Raw genomic sequence first — 18,016 nt, forward strand, 5'->3', positions numbered from 1 at the left:
CACAGAATCGGAAGCAGCTCCAGGCTCCGAGCTGTCGGCACAGAGCCCGACGTGGGGCTCAGACTCCCGAACCGGGGCTCAGACTCCCGAACCGCGAGATCATGACCTGAGCAGACGCTTAACCGACTGAGCCGCCCAGGTGCCCCACACGTGGCTTTTCAGTGCCCTGGCCCCAAAGTTTCTCTCTTTCACTGCCAGCCCTTCGGACGGAATCATCCCAAGACACTGCCCGTGCACAAAGGGTGGGGAGTATAGAGGAGAACGGAGCTCTTTGGGGTGCAGTTTTCCTTTGAGGCCCACCCACTGATAATTCCTGAGAGCCTGGTGCACGATGACACCTGGCCTGGCACAAGCTGCCAAGCAAACACCAGAACCCCAGGGGAGGTGATGGTAAGCCGGGAGCTAACAGGAGAAACCACCAGCTGGGAGGGTCATGCAAGACTGTGGGTACACAGGGAACAGCATGTGTGAAGGCTCAGAGGTAAGGCGCTTGGCCAGGTGGAAATGGAGGGAAATCTGCTCCTCCTTGGCTACAGGGGGAGTGAGGTCTCCAGCCCAGGCTTAAGCAGAGAGAGCCCCTAGAAATGTGGGCCAGCGGGGACAGGGACATAACACGTCTGTGTTCCTGAAACTCCTAGGGGCTGCTATGGAGGACGGTGAGTGGGTGGCTGGGTGGGAGGCCCAGACGCCCCTGGGAACCTTCTGGAGGGAGATGGCAGGGTCCCCGGGTGGAGTTTTGGAGGTGCCTTTTGGGGGAGAGGACAATTCTCTAAGGAAAGCAGACCTCTTGGCACGATTGGGGGTGCTTATGCTGGAGGGGACAGGGCGAGCAGGTGGGGCCAGAGTCCCCATGGGGGGAGAACAAGCCTGCCAGAGACTCATTGCTGTTTTGCTGTGAACTACTGTGTTCTGGGGGGTGCGGGGTGGGGGTGGGTGGGGGAGGGACCCGATCACTCTCAGGAGGGCATCCTGGGCACCGTGGGGCTGAGCAGCATCCCCGGCCCCCACCCCCAGTCACGACGACCAGAAATGTCCAGATTTGCCATGTGCCCCACCGGGGGTGAAGTTCACCCCCAGGTGAGATGCACCCATCTAAAGCGATAGAGCATCTTGGGAAGGGCGGAGAACCCCACCCCTCGATGGCACAAATGGCTGGGAGACCCGTCTCCGGGAGATGAGGGGACAGGAAGAAGCGGTCCACGACCACCCCCACTCCCAACAGGGCGGTCAGTGGCTTTGAGGAGATTCTCAGTGAACGTGGACTTAAGGCTGGGTCCTTCCAAACCTATGCAAGACGGGCGGGGGCGGGGGGGAGGGACGCACAGAACCCTCTGCTATTTCCAATTGCTTTATTACATGTGACAAACATCGCCGGCCCCATTGCGCAATGCGGAAGAGACCCGGCTCGCCCACCACACCCCTCCACCTTGCTGGGGGAAAAGGACAAAAAAAAGAAAAAAAAGGATCCCGAGTCAGGACAGCTGGTACCAAGCCCCTCAGTAGGTGACCTGGTACACAGAGGCGTGGTCCCTGGACCCCGTGACAATCAGGCGGTTGTTGGGGGACACATCACAGCACAGGATGGAGGAGGTCTCGGGTACCTTGGAAGGCAAAAGGCAGCATGAGCTGAGGGGGCTCACCCACCCCGCCCCTCACCTCTGCTGGCAGTTCAAGCCTGGTCCCTCTGGGGGCCCCTGCATCAGGACCCCTGCGTTCAGCTCCCAGACCTGAACGCTGCCCCCCCCCCCCCCACACCCGGGGTACCTGGAGCTCCACGGCCCCCGCGGGCATGCTATAGACGCCAACCAGGTCGTCCGTCCCGACGCTCACCCACCACTGGCCTGGGAGGAGGCGGAAGGGACCAGTTTGTGGGGGAAATCGGCATCTGGGGGCAGGGCCCCTGGGGGTCTGGGACGCAGAGGTGGCCCCCCACCTCCCTCTTGCCTCTGTGGAAGGCATCACTGAGTGGTTCCTGCTGATGAAGGGTGTTGGGGGGTCAGGAGGGGTCAGGAAGGCGGGCTAGGATCCTGTGGGAGTCTGGGGACCACAGGGGACTTGCCTGCCCCTTCCTGGCCACTCACCGAGGGGGGAGAACTTCAGACCCAGGATGGTGCCGTCCTTACACCCCACCATGTGCTTCTGGCCCCCTCGGGTGGGCTGCAGCCACTGCTGGCCATTGGCTGTGCCCACCAGCACCCAGTCCTCCTGGGGACTAGGGGACAGGCTCATTATCTGGGGGGCAGGCGGCAGGGAAGAAGCTAGTCAGGTCCCAGCCTGGCCCAAGAGGCGGACAGGGGCACAGGGGCCCACCTTGGGGGCTGACCTCCCGCCAGCCTCCCGGCTTCGAGGGCCTAATGAGCAACTTCACACTGTGGGCCTCAGTCTGCTCATCTGTAAAGCAGGTCGGTTCCCTCTACCTTAAGGGCTGACTGCGGAGACTAAAGGGGGCTAGGAGCACCTAAACAATATGAAAGTGTCTGATGCTCTTGGGGCTGGAGGGGGGAGAACATCTCTAACGACCCTATTCCCGCCAGCACCACTGAGACGTGGGGTCCCATCCAGCCCCCTTCCCCAGCCCCCATCCACCTCCTTCTCTGTTCTGAGACCCAGCTACTACTACCTGGCCGACCAGACCCTTCCCAGCCTGCACACCTGAGACTCAAACTGGTACTCCTGAGGCTCTCTGGCAGCCCTCAGGTCCCAGCACCGCAGACAGGTGTCCAGACCCCCTGTCCAGACGTTCTGGTCTTTGACAGCAATGCTCTTGGCCCCATTCGGGTGGCCCGGCAGGTCCCTGGCCAGAAGGGGTATTGGGAGAGGGTCAGGGCTGAGACTCTGAGCCTTAAGCCCCAGGAATTCCCTTCCCCCACCGAACCACACCCGGGCGACAGATGGGGAAACCGAGTGAAGAAACCCAGCCAAAGTCTGAACTCAGGCCTTCAATGCTCTCAGATACAAACGTAAGTGGTCCAGGGGTTTCTCTGCTTTGGGGCTGCTGGATCCCTACTGAGGCTTTCAGCACGACTCCGCGCCCCTCCCCCGCCCAGGCCTCACCTGATGACACTCTGGTCCCGTAGGTCCCAGATCCTGACTGTGCCCTCCGTGAAACCAGCCAAGGCCAGGCTGTCCTCAGGCTTGGAGGCCAGGGCCTGGCAGGTGAGGCCCGCGCAGGGCAGCTCACCGCTCACGTACAGGGAAGGCGCGGTCAGGTCCCACACGCTCACGCCGGCCAGGTTGTGGCCACCCGCGAGCAGGGTCGTGCTGTCCGAGGACAGCAGGCAGGTGCGCAGGTAGGCCCGGCGGGTCTGCGGTGGGCAGAGATGCAGGGGACCGTCCTCGTCCTCCGCGGCTCTTCTGGCTCCCGCAGGCCCCGCCCCCAGAGCCAGCCCCTCCCTCACCTGTACACACAGGTGGCTCTCGGGATACCTGTCCTCCACCACCTGGCTGGCCAGGCTCCACACTTTGACACCACCCCTGCCACAGGTGAAGGCGTGTCGCACGAAGCTGCTGACAGCCGTGGCCAGCACGGGCTCCCCGTGTTCCAGCGTCCGCACCTTCTCCATTCTGTGTGGGATGGCCCGCTTCTTGGATTGCCAGGGCAAGGCGTCCGGTCTCTTCCACGTGTCCTCAAAGTCCTCAGGGTCCCAGCATCTTGGGAGGGGAAGCCCCGGGGCACCAGCCTACTGGTGAGCCTCTCTGCCCGGAGGGGACCACCCCTCAAACCCGAGGAGCTTCATTCTTCTGCAGACGTTGGGGTTCTCAGGCCTCGCTTCCCCCACGGCGCTACCCATGCCCACTCAAGTATTCTCCCTCTCCTAGAACCAAACGTCACCCCCTTCCGCCTGGAATGCTTTGCCCCGTCCTAGCAAACTCCTGCTCATCCATCAAGACCCTGACCGTTACGCCCCTTCCCTCCAGGTAGCCTCCTCGTCCCCAGCTGGGCTCCCCCAGCCTCAGACCGCAAGGTCAGGACTGTCTGCACCCAGCTCTAACACCCTCTTTCCATGGGAGTCCTTTGTGCAAAGCCAGAGCTAGTCACGTGGGGAGGGACAGTGATGCTGGCCTGACGGTCTCGGAGCCGCCCCTTTCCACCCAGATCCCTCAGCTCTGGTTACTGAGGACAGTAATACAGTGGGGAAGGGGAGGACACACCCACATCCCTGGTCCCCTCTACCCGCCAGGGACAGAGGTGCAGGTAGGAGAGTGACAGATGCTCACATGGGCTTCAGGAAAGGGCGGGCTCTCCCAGCAGGCTCCTGTGGGCGGGACCACGGTCACGGTCACGCTCAGCAGCTTCTGCCCCAGCCCTCCCAGCCTTCACCTGGGCCTCACCTGGGCCACTCGGGAGAGCATCCCGTCCGCCTCGGCGCCTGGCTCTGTGCTCCCTTCGTGGGAGCCCTCAGGGGAGCTGAGGGAGGGCACAGGTGGGCTGAGAACTGGGCAAAGACAAGAGCAGATGAGTGACGGGTGGGGGTCCTCGGGGCAGGCTGCCCCCCCTCCCCGCACTGGGATTACCCAAAGTGTCTTCCATACGTGGTTCCGGTCCTGAGTAGCGCGGTCCCAGGTCCTGACTCTCCTGCCCGTGGGAATTGGGGCGATCAGACCAGAAGACCAGCCCAGGGTCAGTCTTAGACCCTGGAAACCTCAGGGAGGCCCAGGTGGTATAGACAGCACTCGCCAACAGCCCCAAGTCCCGTCCTGGGTGGGGCTACAGTCCTGGGACACAGTCCTGAGTCCCCCGAGGGCGTGCGCGGCTAAGGACCCAACGGATCCCAGGACCCCAGCACCCAGCCCGAGGGCCCAGTCCAGATCGCCGCCAGCCAGAAGCCCAGCCCTCCAGGTACCAGTCACTCACCAGGCCTGGCGCCTGCTCTGTCACTAGGACGAAGGGGGGTGGGGGGAGTGAACAGGAGGACAAGGTTCAACTGTGCTGCCCCTGGACAGCCCCCTCCCTCCCCACCCCCCAGCCCCTCGCCCGCGGGAGGCTCACGTGTGTGCTGCAGCCGCTCCCCCTTATTGTGGGTCCCGGCGAAGATCTGCCAGAGCTGCTCGGTCAGGACGTCCTGCCAGAGCTGGGGCTCCGAGTCCCAGGACGCCGGCGTGTCCAGCTGGTGGGCTGGGGCGTCGTCCACCCCCGAGCGCTGCGTGAGCCAGTCTGAGGACCTCGCGGCCACGACATCCTCGAAGTGCGGCCCCCGGAGACTGGAGCGCGGCGGGGTCGGGAGCGCCGGGCGCGGGGAAGTCTTGGGGCTGGGGGGCCCCCAGGAGTGCCGGTCAGCCAGCCCACCCGAGACCTGGCTCGAGGGCTCCTACAAGCACACGGTTGGGAGGGGTGGGAGGGGGTGCCCTTGGCCCCGAGCCCGTCCCCTTCCCCACCTCGAGGGCCGGGCACCCACCTCCCCCGGCTGGAAGCCCCGGGGTCGACTCCAGGTCTCCATGGTCCGCAGGAAGTTTTCTGCCTGGAGGGGCAGAAGTGTCCCAGCTAAGCCTCTGCAGCTGGACAGCCCCGGGGCGCAGACCTCCTCCTGCAAGGGTCCCTCAGTGTGCGAGGCAGGGACACACTGCCTGCCTTGAATGGTTCTGGGCGGATTGATTGGTGGTAACACAGAGCCCTCGGCAGGCACCGGGCTGAGTGTGAAGAGAGTTCTTTGTACCCAGAACTCAGCAGCAGGTGGTAAAGCCTAACCCTAAAGGCCAGTCATTTTCATAAAATGGTAGAAGGTAGGATCCGATCTGGTCCTCACCCCAGGACATATGCCCCTCTGCATGGGGACACGTGCGTTTACTTAAGTGTTGGAAGCGTATTAAGAAATCGACGAGGGGGACGCCTGGGTGGCTCAGTCGGTTGAGCGTCCGACTCTTGATTTCCAGGCAGGTCATGATCTCACGGTTCATGGGTTGGAGCCCCACGTCAGAGCTCTGCTAACAGGGAAGAGCCTGCTTGGGACTCTCTCTCTCCCCCTTCCTCTGCCCCTCCCTCTCCCTGTCTCAAAATAAACAAACTTAAAAATGCAATTCCTGGGGCGCCCGGGGGGCTCAGTCGGTTAAGCGTCCGACTTCAGCTCAGGTCACGATCTCACGGTTCATGAGTTCGAGCCCCGCGTCGGGCTCTGTGCTGACAGCTCCGAGCCTGGACTCTGTGTCTCCCTCTCTCTCTGCCCCTCCCCCGTTCATGCTCTGTCTCTCTCGGTCTCAAAAATAAATAAACGTTAAAAAATAAAAATTAAAAAAAAAATGCAATTCCTCCAGTCTCAGGCAGGTGCTCAACAGCCAAGCAGGACAGCACAGACCCCAGAAGCAGGGGTCCCGAGAACATGCCTGCGTCCGGGCTGCGGGCAGACCAACCCTCTTGGCCACTATTCCCAAGAATCCGTGACGGGGAGCCCCCGCCTCGTGGTGAGATAAGGCCCTCGATGGGAACAAAGTTCAGCTACATTTAGTCCACTGCCAGACTAAATACAGCGGGAATGTTCCAGACCTGCCCGTCTAATGCAGTGGCTGCTAGCTTCGAGTGGCTACCGGGCACTTGAAATGTGGCCGGTGCCACGTGTTTAATGTCAACCCAGCAACCGTGGCCTCCCGGAGAAGACGGCGTGGAGCTGGTCTTGGGTCTGTGGCTGTGCCAGCAGCGTCCCTGCCTTGTCAACGCGCACCCCTCCGTGGTGGGCACGGAGAAGCCGCCCAGAGTTGTCTGGCCCAGGGCAACCTCCAAAATCCTGGGAAAACGCTCTGATCCATGAAGAGAGAGAGCCGATAAAGCAGTGCGTGCGGTGTGGGTGCCAACCGTGGTCTGTCCTAGTTAACGGGAGCCACTGGCATTCCCATTTTGCAGATGAGAAAACAGAGGCCCAGAGAAGCAGAGGCAACTTCTCAAAGTCAGGACGGGGCTTACCTGCTTCCATCTGGAGCCCGGTCAGGCAGGCAGAATGGTGGGGGAGGGGGCGGGCAGCGGGACCCCCTCTCCGTGGCCGCGGGCTGGGGCGGCCTCCTGGGGCAGCCGGGGGTGGGTTCCCCAGCTGGGCCTCCCAGCAGCACGCGCCCAGGGGAGCCTTCCCCAACTCGCCCTGGCTCGTTAATCCGCAATTTACTGGCACTTGAGTGCACTCAGCATGGGAAGAGCTGCTCCCTCCTGCTTGCTAGCTGGCCCTCCCTGGGGAGAGGAGCTGGCTGGGCCAGCCTGCTGCTCCGGGTTTTAAATGTGCAGCAAGGAGGCTGGGAAAACACGGAGCCGGAGACCGAGGACAGAGGACAGAGGAGTCTCTGCGGGACTACGCGGCCAGCAAGGGCTCTAGGGATCTTCCCCCGAGTGGGTGTGAGGGGGGCTCCCGGCTTGAACAGCAACTCTCGGGGGGCCTTGTCCCCTACATCCTGATACTCAGCAAGTGCTGTGGGGATCCCCCCAAATCCACAGTCTGATTGGTTCTCACCAGCAAAGCATTAAGTGACCACCCCACCCAGATGGTCCCGTTCCACTGCCCTGCCCCCACAGTCCATCCTCCAAAGGGCGCCCAGGAGCGCCCAAGTCAGGTCTGCCCTTCCCTGCCTGCAGCCCTCCAAGGCCTGCGCCACCCTGTGGGAAAAGCCCAGTCCTCCCCGAGGCCCCCACAGCCCTGCACCACCTCCCCTCATCACTAGGCTCCAGCCACTTACACGGGCATGGCCTTGCCCCAGGACCTTTGTCCTGGCTGTGTCCTCTGCCCATTCCGCTCCTCCCATCCTGGACATCTGCACTCCCTCTCTGGTCACCTTCCCAGCAGGCCTTCTCACTCCCGCCCCTGCCCTCACGGCCCCCTGGGCGGCTCGGTCCCATCCCCGCGCCTTGCCCAGCCTTCACCATCCGACACTCTTGTTTACCAAGCCCTCATCACCCCAAGGGCACAGGTTCGTCTGTGTCCTTCTCTGCTATTTCCCTGGCGCCTGCAACCACACTTGGCAAGAAGGTGATGGATAAGGAGCTGTTGAATGAATAACCGTGTTCTGGCTGCTTCCTGCCCCCCCCCCCCCGCCACCCCCCCATCAGTCTCTCCCTGTTCTGTGCACTGCCCACCCCAGGCCCTGCTAAGTTGCAGACACGGACCTGGCCTTCCGCCAGTCACATCTGGCACAGGCAGAAAGTCCTGCCAGCACCCAGGAGAGAGGGGCCAGGTGGCGGAAGGACAGGCAGGAGTGGAAGACAGGCTTCGGCTCGGGCACGGAGCCCTGTGCTGGGAGCCCGGGCCCCCGTGCAGACCTACCCCCCCCACCCCCAAGCTCATGTGCGATCCAGGCCCTGAGAACCCTCAGGCGCACGGAAGGCCACAATCCGGGTGTGCCTGGCACATGACAGGCCCTTTGGGGCAGAAGTGACAGACCTGCAGAGTGCTGACTGAAAAGGTCCCTGGCCTCCTCTGAGCCACGCAGGGACCTGGGAGCAGGCCGGGGAGGAGCCTCAAGAGGATGGGGGACGGGCTCCGATGTGCGTGTGCGTGGGGGCTCCGGGTCAGGCTGCCCTCCTCTGCCCACAGCACTCCAGGGCTCCCACCTCCTTCGGGGTGAAAGCCCACGTCCTCCCCACGGGCCCCACAAGGGCCCCCACAACCTGCCCCTGTCATAGCCTCTGTCTCTCCCCCCATTTTTCCTGTCTTTCAAGGAGGGGCAGCCGCACCCCAGCTCTCCTGGTCATCAATCACTCACCTGCTTGTGATGTTCCTGGAGACCCTGCCGGATCTTCTGGAGCTGCAAGGGAACGGCAGGGATTGCACCGAGGTGGGGGAGGGGTGGGGTGGCCAATGGAAGCGGACAAGAGTAGGAATCGAACGCTGTGCGTGCTTCTCCCCAACTATGTGATCCTGGATAAGGTGCTCTACCTCTCTGGTCACTACACCTATCAAATGGGACACCACCCACCACACAGTGGGAGCTAATTAGGGACACCCTTGGATTTCATTCTTATGGTGACGTTCAAAGACTCCCCAGAACCACAAGGCCCTACACACCTGCCCCTGTCCCCTCCCTGCCTCCCTCCCTCTCTCCCTGCTCCAGCCACAGGGGCCTCCTGGCTTTTCCTCCTCCAGGCCCATTCCTAGCCCCAGGGCCTTTGCACAGGCTACACCCTCAGCCTGGAATGCCCTTCCCTGCTCTCTCTGGATTGAAAAGCTCCTTATCCTCCCTACCTCACAGGGAACATCACTTCCTCCAGGAAGCCCTTCCTGACTATCTCAGCTCAAAATCTTTACTCCCGTCCACCCCCATCATCTTCCGGCTTCTTTATAGCGGTTACGGCTTATGAATCCGGTTTCTCCGTTCACTTCTCTCTCTCCCCCCCGCCTAGAGGTGCCCTGTGTCCAAGGAGCTCGCCACGAGTCAAGAGTGTACACTTAGTCAAGTTAAAGATTCAGTTCCTCCCAAGTTCTCCATGGGCCGCATGTGGCCGGCGGGGTGCCATATTGGGCACCTTTGATATAGAACATTCTCCTCATTGCAGAAAGTTCTAGAAGACGGCACCATACTAGCGCATACCCTCCCCAGGAGCAGGGGCTCCTGTTACCTATCCTTCAAGGATGAACTGTCAGCCAAAGAAACGCGTGGAATTTCTAACTTTTGCAGCGAGGCCAGTATGCACGAAGAACCCCCTTGAAGAAACTGGCCCAAAGGAAGCAGGAGTAGGCGCAGGAGAGGGGGTCCCCAAACCCGGCTCGCCAGGCCGCCCGGTGGGGCTCACCGCGTGGTACGTGCTCTCCACCTGCGCCGTCAGGTGAGGGGGGAGCCTGAGCGGAAGAAAACCTCCGGTGAGACGCGCCTTCAAGCCCCGCCCCCCAGCCAGCCCCGCCCCCGCCCGGGGAGGCCCTGGAGGCGGCGTCAGGAGACGCGATTATAGGTCTTGAAACAGACAATCGAGGCAAGTACATTCGTGCTAAACAACACAACTGGAAAATGTACGCGGGGGCCCGGATTGGTTTTGCCGGTTTTCCGTTTGCTTCGGGCTCCAAGGCGGCGCCCCGCCTGCCATTACTCGTTCTGTCTTTGGGGCGAGGGGCTCCGGGGCCACCGAGAGCGCGGACGGGACGCTCTCTCCCTCCGGGGGCCACAGCGGGACCTCCAGCCCCTGAGCGCGGCCGTCACCTGGGAAACTGCCGCCGGAGCTGATCCAGGACGTCCGGGGAGTTCAGTTCTGGAGAAGCCTGGGGAAGGGGAGAGGAGGTAGATGCACCGCGGCCTCCCGCCGCCCTCAGGCCACAGCTCCCATCCGCGCCTCCCTCCCCGCCCCCCAGGGGGTGGGCTGGGGCCTCCTGAAACCTCCAGGGGAACTCGCTTTCCCCGGTCACGTGAGTCCCCACCCAGCCCCCTCACCCCGGGAGTGTCTCCCATTTTGCAGCTTGGCCTAAAGTCTCAAACACGGACTCTCTGCAAAGTCCTTGCGAGAAAGTTTGCCCACACTGTTGGAAAGGGGTCGTTTCTGGAGCAAGGGGCTTCTACTTGTAAAATATTAACCAGAGATGCTGCAGTCATGTGTTGGTCACCTGGGGGATAAGAAGCAAGTGTAATTTACAAAGGGCCTTGGCACCTGTCGGGAGGTGTGACCGGTTAGCGCCCCCGGCCTGAAGGCCTGGCCACTTGCCCGTGACCCTCCAGCAGGAGCAGGACAGCCAGGTTTGAGCCCAGCTTCCAGGAATAAGCACCCACAGGGGTAAATGCCTCACCAGGCCCTCCTCACCAAAGTTCCTGGGGGCCTCCTCATCCCTGGAGGGTGCTCCTGGGGGCGGAGATGGTCCCAAGAGGTCATCTTCAGGCAGTAGCCACAAGGACTTTAGCCAGGAGACTCTAAAAGCGACAAAGTGATGGCAGGTCCCGAGGGCAGAAGGCCAAGCAGCCAGGGAGAGAACCAGCACCCACCCACCCCCCACCCAGTCTCCCCTCCAGGACCCAGGCCTGGATCCCCATCACCTCCCTGACCTGAGCACTGCATGACCTATATCCTGTGTGCAGTTATCAAACGCCGGGGCCTCCAGCTGCCCCAACGGATGCTGGGCGGCATCCAGGGGCCTCATCCCATGGGCTGGGAGGGAGATGGTGTCAAACACTTACACCCCCCCCACCAGCTGCTGCCAGGGCTGGGGGACCCCCCCCCCCCCGAGAAAGACGCGAAACTTCAACCTCAGTTTTGAGACAGTGTGAGACAAATTTGAGTACGGGTGAACGTCACTGGGAAGGGGTTTTGAAGGATGAGTAAGAGGGAAATTAGGACGTCTCAGACGCGAGGAAAGGGACCGCTCTCCACCCCAGTCACCCCTGTGGCACCAAGCCCCCTTTTTTACTTGGCTTCTGCCCCTCACCAGCCTTCCAGCCTCCTCCCCAAACCCGCGGACTCTGGGCTCCTCCAGGAGACTCGCCTGCCCACTCACCTCCCTTAGGACGGAGGCCCAGAACAGCAAGAAGGAAGCTACGTGGGGGGGGGGGGAGGGGGGGCAACCAAGTTCAGGCTGAGAATGAGCGCCCCTCCAGTTCTCCCCTCATCCCGGAGCCCTTTGACCCCTCGGGCCCCGCCCCGGCCCGCCCCGGCCCCGCCCCGCCGGGCGCCACCTGCACCACGAGGACGATCAATGAACGAGCAGCAGCTGCACGTGGGCTCGGACTCCGCGGGCGGCCGCCGCAGGCTCTGGCCAATCGCGAGGCCGCTTGCCCACGTGGCCCACGGCCGCTATCGCTGATTGGCCGGCTCGCCCCAGCCGCCGGCCGGGCTGTCAATCAGCGCGCCCGGCGCCGTCGCTTAACCCTCGCGGTACCGCTGTGGGGGGGGAGGGCAGCGGGCAGAGCCGCGGGCAGTTTGGGGTCCAGACAGGGGCGAGGATGTTTAGAAGGGTCTGGGGCTTGGGGTCAGAGGGTGCAACCTGGGAGGGAGCTGGGCGGCGTGTAGTTGCATTGTTTAGAGAGGATCGTCTTTAGCCTTGCCCGGGAGGGGCTGGGGCTGGGGCTGGGGGCCGGATCTTTCGCACTCATTCCAGTCCTCACACGGGGGCTGATAACGTTTTTCCCTCAATATTAATAACGTGCAGTGCAGACGAAGGACGCTTCAAGCCCCCTTAATGGGGAAAACATAACAGGTCTCTTTCACCCAGCACCAAGCCCTGGGCTCTGTATTTTTGTCAGTGAATTTTCCCAACTGCCCTCCCCCGCGCCCCGCCCCCCGCCAGCCCGGCGTCTGAGCATCGAAAGCGGGAACTGCAGAGGCCTTGACTCTGGCACAATTTTTCAAGGCCAGGGTAGGAATGGGTCGTGGGTATTCCAGGCTTGGGATGGTAAAAAGATAAGCGTGGGGGGGGGGGGAGTTGGGAAAATTCAGGAGTTTGGGTTGTAGGAGGCCAGGGATTCTAGATTTCTGTTTTGGCCTGGTTTGCAAATGCCTACTGGAGGTGTGCGTGGTCTTGCCTACCCCAGGACCTTTGCACTAACCATTCTCTCCTCTGCCAGGAATAGTCTCCCCCTGACAGCCACTCAGAGGTCACCAGACCTCCGGGAGGCCTCCCCTCACATTCCCTTTAAAAAATGAACTTCCAACACCACCACCACCCCCATTCTCCCTTTCTTATTTAATTTTTCTCCAAATGCGGTTTGAATTGGCACTAATCTTGCAATCTCAGTGGCTATAGGTCATGCTGTGTTCAAAATTCACATAACGCACAACGCTGATAGGATTCTCAGACATTCTTGCAGGGGCCCCAGGGCACCTGGGTAGGTGTGCCGGCTTGGGATCCAAAGGAATGAGTGAGTGAGTGAGTGAACAGTCCGCTTGCCCATCATCTGCGCTTTGCCTGGGGCTGGGGGAGGTGGGCACCTTGGGAGTTCAGATCCTGGGATGCACCATCCCCAGAGGTCCTAATGTAAACACACAACTTGGCTTTTGTGGCTGGTCTATGGAGGAGAAAGCGGGGGCTGCCGCGTAGGAGCCACAGAAAAGGTTTTTCACCCACGATCCCTCAACTGGCCCTTAATTGAAGCGTATTTTATTTATGGGCCAGTCTGCTAATTGCCTCCCCCTGTGCGCTTGGCTCTCCTCTCTGTGGTTGCTGGGCACACCAGTTTATCCAAGGCAGTCGGTCTCATACGGTATCCGCTGGGTACCTGTGGCTATTTAAATTCAAACATATTAAAATTAAACAGAATTTAAAACTCCGTTCCTCAGGCTCACTGTCCGCGTGTCAATTTCTGCACAGTCACCCGCGGCTGGGGACGACCGTCCACACTGGACAGTGCAGGTCTAGAACATTCCCATCCTGGCAGAAAGTTCCAGTGGACAGTGCAGATCTGAGGTCCTTAAAAAAGAAAAATCCCTAGGTCCGCACAGACTTCAGGAGCCGTCCACGGCATCCATTCTCCTCTCGCGCCATGGACGCCCCGCATGCCGGTGGGCTGATGGCTGGGACTTGGGCTGGCCTGTGCTCACCCTGTCCTTCCTTTCGCTGTCCCCCGCTTGCCCTGGTCTGGCTAGCAGGGACGCAGGCTTCCTTGAGCCCTTTGGAAGGGCTCAGGGCACAGAGGAGGCGGGGGCAGGGAGGAAGCAAAGACTTCCTTCTTGGCTTTTGAGTTGTGGTCGCCCGGGAAGCCCCAGGGTCTGGATGAAAGTTTGACAGAAAAGGGGTTTCCATTTCCAAAGCTTTGGAGATGACCTCAAGCCCCCCGAGGCCCAGGGTTACTTGCGTTGGGGACAGGCCAGGCAGGAGGCTCAAGAGAAAGCCCGGGGTGCAGAGGGGGCTGTGGAGTGACTACGGGGAGGTGACAGCAGGGAGGTGGTGACAGGTTTCAGCCTTGGGCCTCCGTTTTCTCCCCCATCCCCAGGACATCTCAATGGCCGTCGTGGGCAAGAGACAAAAGGCAAGTGACACAGGTGAAGGAGCAGGTGTAGAAAGCCAGCGGGTAGAAGGACCTCGGTGTCCGGCCAGCAGATGAATGACAGGCGGACAGGGACCCTCCCAAGACAGTGGCGGGGCCCAGTGACACTCGAGGGTAGGAGGCCCCTCAGCTGCCCCTCTCCAAGGCCACAAGGAACACCCTTGAACTTAGACCTGGCCCCAGGAAAAGCGAATTGATTGAATTACCCAGAATTGATTGAAGTTTGCCTCCTGCCATCCGGTGGAGAGAGCCTTGTATTCATTTCCGGGGCTGCTCTAACAGTCCCCACATGCCCAGGGGCCTGACACAACAGAAATCTACTCTATCACGTTCTGGAGGCCAGAAGTCCAAAATCAACGTGTCAGCAGTGCTGTGCTCCCTGCAGCGGCCCTCGGGGAGGATGCTTCCTGCCCTTCCTGTTTCTAGCGTGGCCACTGTGCCTTGGTGTCCCTTGGCGTGTAGACACATCTCTCCAATCTTTGTGTCTGTCCTCACTTGTCCGGCCTCCCGTTCCACATGTCCTCCCTGTGTGTGTCTGTGTCCAAATCCCCCTCTTATAAGGACACCGGTCATTGGATTTAGGGCCACTCTGCTCCAGTAGGACCTCATCTTAAATAGTTACACCCGAAGTCATTCTGTTTCCAGATAAGGTCGCATTCCCAGAGACGAGAGATGAGGATGTGAAAGCAACTGTTTGAAGGGCACAGTTATATTCTCTCTGAGCTCAAAGAGAAATTAAGTGGATAAATCAACCCATTCAATCCTCCGTGAATCCAGAGAGGTTAACTGACCTCCCCAGGGTCACACAGTTATTAAATGACTAATCCAGGATTTGAACCCGGGTCACCTTGCTGTGAGAAGTATCCTTGTAACCCTGACACCATTATGCTCAGGTCTAAGGTAGGTTCCTGTCATTGAACTGGACCCGGACATGGAGGAAGGTGTGTCCATTCTAGGAGTGGATTTGGGATCACCTGGACCTGGCTCTCACTTCCAATGAAATACAGATGTGTTAGCTACTGCTGCATAACAAACTGTCCCCAAAGTTAGTGGCTTAAACAATAAACATGTATCGTCTCACACAGGCTCCGGTAGTCAGGAATCTGGAGGTGGCTTTGCTGGGTCATCATTGGGTGGCTGATACATAGCTGTTCCAGGGCGCCTGGGTGGCTCAGTCGGTTAGGCGTCCAACTTCAGCTCAGGTCACGATCACGCAGTCTGTGAGTTCGAGCCCCGCGTCGGGCTCTGTGCTGACGGCTCGGAGCCTGGAGCCTGCTTTGGATTCTGTGTCTCCCTCTCTCTCTGCCCCTCCCCTGCTCACGCTCTGTCTCTGTCTCAAAAATAAATAAAAACATTAAAAAAAAAAATAGCTGTTCCAGCTTCCCTGCCCCCCTCCCCAGTGAACATGGTCTGCCATCCAGAAGTCATTTGAAAATCTCAGTGAGGCCCCATCACTTTCCTGCGTCCCTAATCCTACTCCCGACCCAGTGCTTTGTTGTTAAGTTAATTCTTCTTTGTCCTGTTCATGGGCGGCCCTAAGGGTGACTGAGTGGATAACACCTGCATCCGTCCACATACCTTTTTCGTGTTCTTCTCCCTCGGATGTCGGTGTCTCAGTTGTGGGGTCCAAGGTGACTTCACCTCCCCCGCCCTGGACATGCTCCCCCATTGGGGCTCGTGCTGAGGCTGTCAGAGGACTTGGGGAGGAGATGTGACCCGAATGAGGCCCCCATATCACCGCTTCCTGTGACGTAGGGCAGAGACTCGCGCATCCAGCCAGCTCTTGGGAGATTTAAGATGAAGTGTAACCCAGGCTGGTTAATTGAGCGCTGGGCTGCTGAGGGCTTCCCAGCAGATCCGCACGTGGCCAGTTGTGAATACCAGTGACGTCCTCCCAGTGAAGGCAGCAGCCATGTCCCGGAGAGACCCCCCCCCAAGGCAGGGAGAGGCTGCATTCGCCTTCCGGAGGGGCCAGTTCCTTGCCTTTAGGAGGTGGGGACAGGGGAAGGTGGATCCTACTAGGCCCTATAAGGTCATTCATAGTTGAACTTGTGGTCTCTGGCTCCCTCTGCTGGCGAGATATTTTATTACAGCGCTGTTGCCGCAGCGTTTCTGCACCGTGAGGCCGCCAGCTTGCAGCCGCGCACGTAAATTTAGTAAATTTGTCCCGGCGCACAACCATCACCACAACCGAACCTTAGCACGTTTCCGTCACCTCAGAAGGGTCTTTCTGGTCCATTTTAACCCCCCCCCCCATTCCCTAGCTTTCTGTCCTCCAGGGGTATCTCCTTTCCTAGAAATGTCATATAAATGGGCTTATAAATGTGTGTCTTTTGTATCTGGCTCCCTTCACTGGAGGTAAGTTTTTTGAGGTTCATCTACGTTTCCGCGTGGATCAGCACGTCGTGTGCCTTGTCGTTGCCCACGAGCATTCCGCTGCGTGGACGGACCCCATTGTGTTTACCCACGCGCCCTTGATGGTGGTTTCCAGTTTGGGTGATCACGAATCCGGCTACTACGAACATCCGTGTATGTCTGTGTTGGGATTTGATTTCATCTCTCTCGGGTGGATCCTCTGAGTTGAATCGGTAGGTATATGATAATGTGTCTCTTTAACTTTTCTGGAAGCTTCCAGAGGCTTTCTTCCCAAAGTGGCTGCACCATTCTGCATTTCCACCAGCTGTGTGTGAGGCCCCAGAGGCTCCCCATTCTCACAGTGGGGAAACTTTTCAATTAGGGGATTCCCGGACCAGGGACTTCTTCCTTCTCAGAAGGGTCTCCTGGCGGCCAGGCCCAGCTTGCCCTCATCTGGCTGCGGGCCTGATCGTGAGCTCCATTTCTGCCCCCATCCTCTGAGATTGGACGCCAGACTCAGAGTCAGGTGGGTCTGGGATGCCCACGCACGGTGGGTCCTTGTGGGTGAGGACCTGTGCCTTCAGTTTGTCTCTGTTTATCCATCTTTCTATTATTTACTGCCTATGGATGCTTTTAAAAAATGTCCCACTGGGGGCGCCCGAGTAGCTCGGTTGGTTGAAGCGTCTGACTCTTGGCTTTGGCTCAGGTCATGATCTCGCGGTTCTTGGGTTCGGGCTCTGCGCTGACAGCGTGGAGCCTGCTTGAGATCCTCTCTCTCCCTCTCTCTGCCCCTCCCATGAGTGCGCCCTCTCTCTCTCTCTCAAAATAAATAAAATAACCTCTAAAATAAAGTAAAATAAAAGTGTCCCACCAAAGAACTACACTGGTGCATTGCTTCTAAACACAAAACAGACCTCAAAGGTTTCAAATGAAGAATTATCATCACCTGCTGGGTCCTCGGTGGGATTCCCAGGCATCAGCCACATGTTACTTTTACCCTTTTCCTCGGGTGTTTGCCTACATATCTTTAAGTCGGTGGTTCTCAAGCTGCTGGGCACGAGCATCTGCGGGGGAGGGGTCGTGGAAACACAGATCACTGCACCCCAGCCTCAGTTTCCAATGCAGGAGATCTGTGGGTGGGGGTCTGAGGGTCTGTAGTTTAAGCTCCCAAGGGACCTCGTTACAGCTGGCGCGGAGCCCTGCTGGGAACCGAAACTCTCCATGGCTTTTGCAGTGCTGGACGTGGTGGCTCCATGTGACGACGCAGGGCTTAGCCCGTCGCACCCAGCCCTGTCTCCCCATCTGCTTCCCTTCCCCACCGTCAAGTTCAGTTAGATCGACTAGGGGCCTCGCTGTTACTGTGATGGTAAGTGCTGCTGTCTTCTGACCTCTTTGGTACACGTGGCGACAGAAACGGGCTAGTGGTTGGGGGCAACTGGGGGGTTCAGCCAGTGAAGGAACCCGACTGACTGATTTCCGTTCAGGTCATGACCTCACGGTGGTTCGTGAGTTCAAGCCCTGCGTGGGGCTCTGCGCTGACAGCTCAGAGCCTGCTTGGGATTCTCTCCCTTCTGTGTCTCTGCCCCTCCCCTGCTCACTGTCTCTCTCTCTCTCAAAATAAATAAATACATAAACGTTTAAAAAAAAAAAAAAAGGAAACATGTGCTCATGGAACCGAGGAAATGGATGCCTAATTTTCTTTAAATTAAATTAATTAAAGTTTAGATTTTAAAAACGATGCTTGATTAGGGGTGACTAAGCCTCCCGGTGTGTCTGGCAGGATGTAAGGGACCGA

General features: G+C 59.5%; 1 protein-coding gene across 1 annotated transcript; it reads right to left on the reverse strand.

Annotated features, from left to right (window-relative positions):
- Positions 1-1,332: 1,332 nt before the first annotated feature.
- Positions 1,333-11,440, reverse strand: TLE6 (TLE family member 6, subcortical maternal complex member). Its single transcript, XM_086699564.1, has 16 exons — positions 11,382-11,440; positions 10,694-10,800; positions 10,102-10,160; positions 9,701-9,746; positions 8,674-8,715; positions 5,397-5,459; positions 4,979-5,309; positions 4,516-4,587; positions 4,333-4,436; positions 4,219-4,256; positions 3,399-3,651; positions 3,055-3,305; positions 2,653-2,794; positions 2,082-2,232; positions 1,765-1,841; positions 1,333-1,601 (listed from the first exon to the last, which is right to left on the reverse strand). The coding sequence occupies exons 2-16, from the start codon at positions 10,760-10,762 to the stop codon at positions 1,497-1,499; spliced, it is 1,803 nt and encodes a 600-aa protein (XP_086555690.1). The 5' UTR covers positions 10,763-10,800; positions 11,382-11,440; the 3' UTR covers positions 1,333-1,496.
- Positions 11,441-18,016: the final 6,576 nt, after the last annotated feature.

Source organism: Puma concolor, chromosome A2, assembly GCF_028749965.1.
Source record: "Puma concolor isolate L17-30 chromosome A2, mPumCon1.1.hap2, whole genome shotgun sequence".
Lineage (NCBI taxonomy): Eukaryota > Metazoa > Chordata > Mammalia > Carnivora > Felidae > Puma > Puma concolor.

Bases quoted from the DNA above. Each gene is read 5' to 3' on its own strand.
- TLE6 (XM_086699564.1), bottom strand. From the start codon at position 10,762: ATGACCTCTTGGGACCATCTCCGCCCCCAGGAGCACCCTCCAGGGATG. The intron at 10,161-10,693 runs GTGAGGAGGGCC...CCCCTTCCCCAG, and splicing joins GGAGGCCCCCAGGAACTTTG to GCTTCTCCAGAACTGAACTC. The intron at 4,437-4,515 runs GTAATCCCAGTG...GTCTTTGCCCAG, and splicing joins ACGTATGGAAGACACTTTGG to TTCTCAGCCCACCTGTGCCC.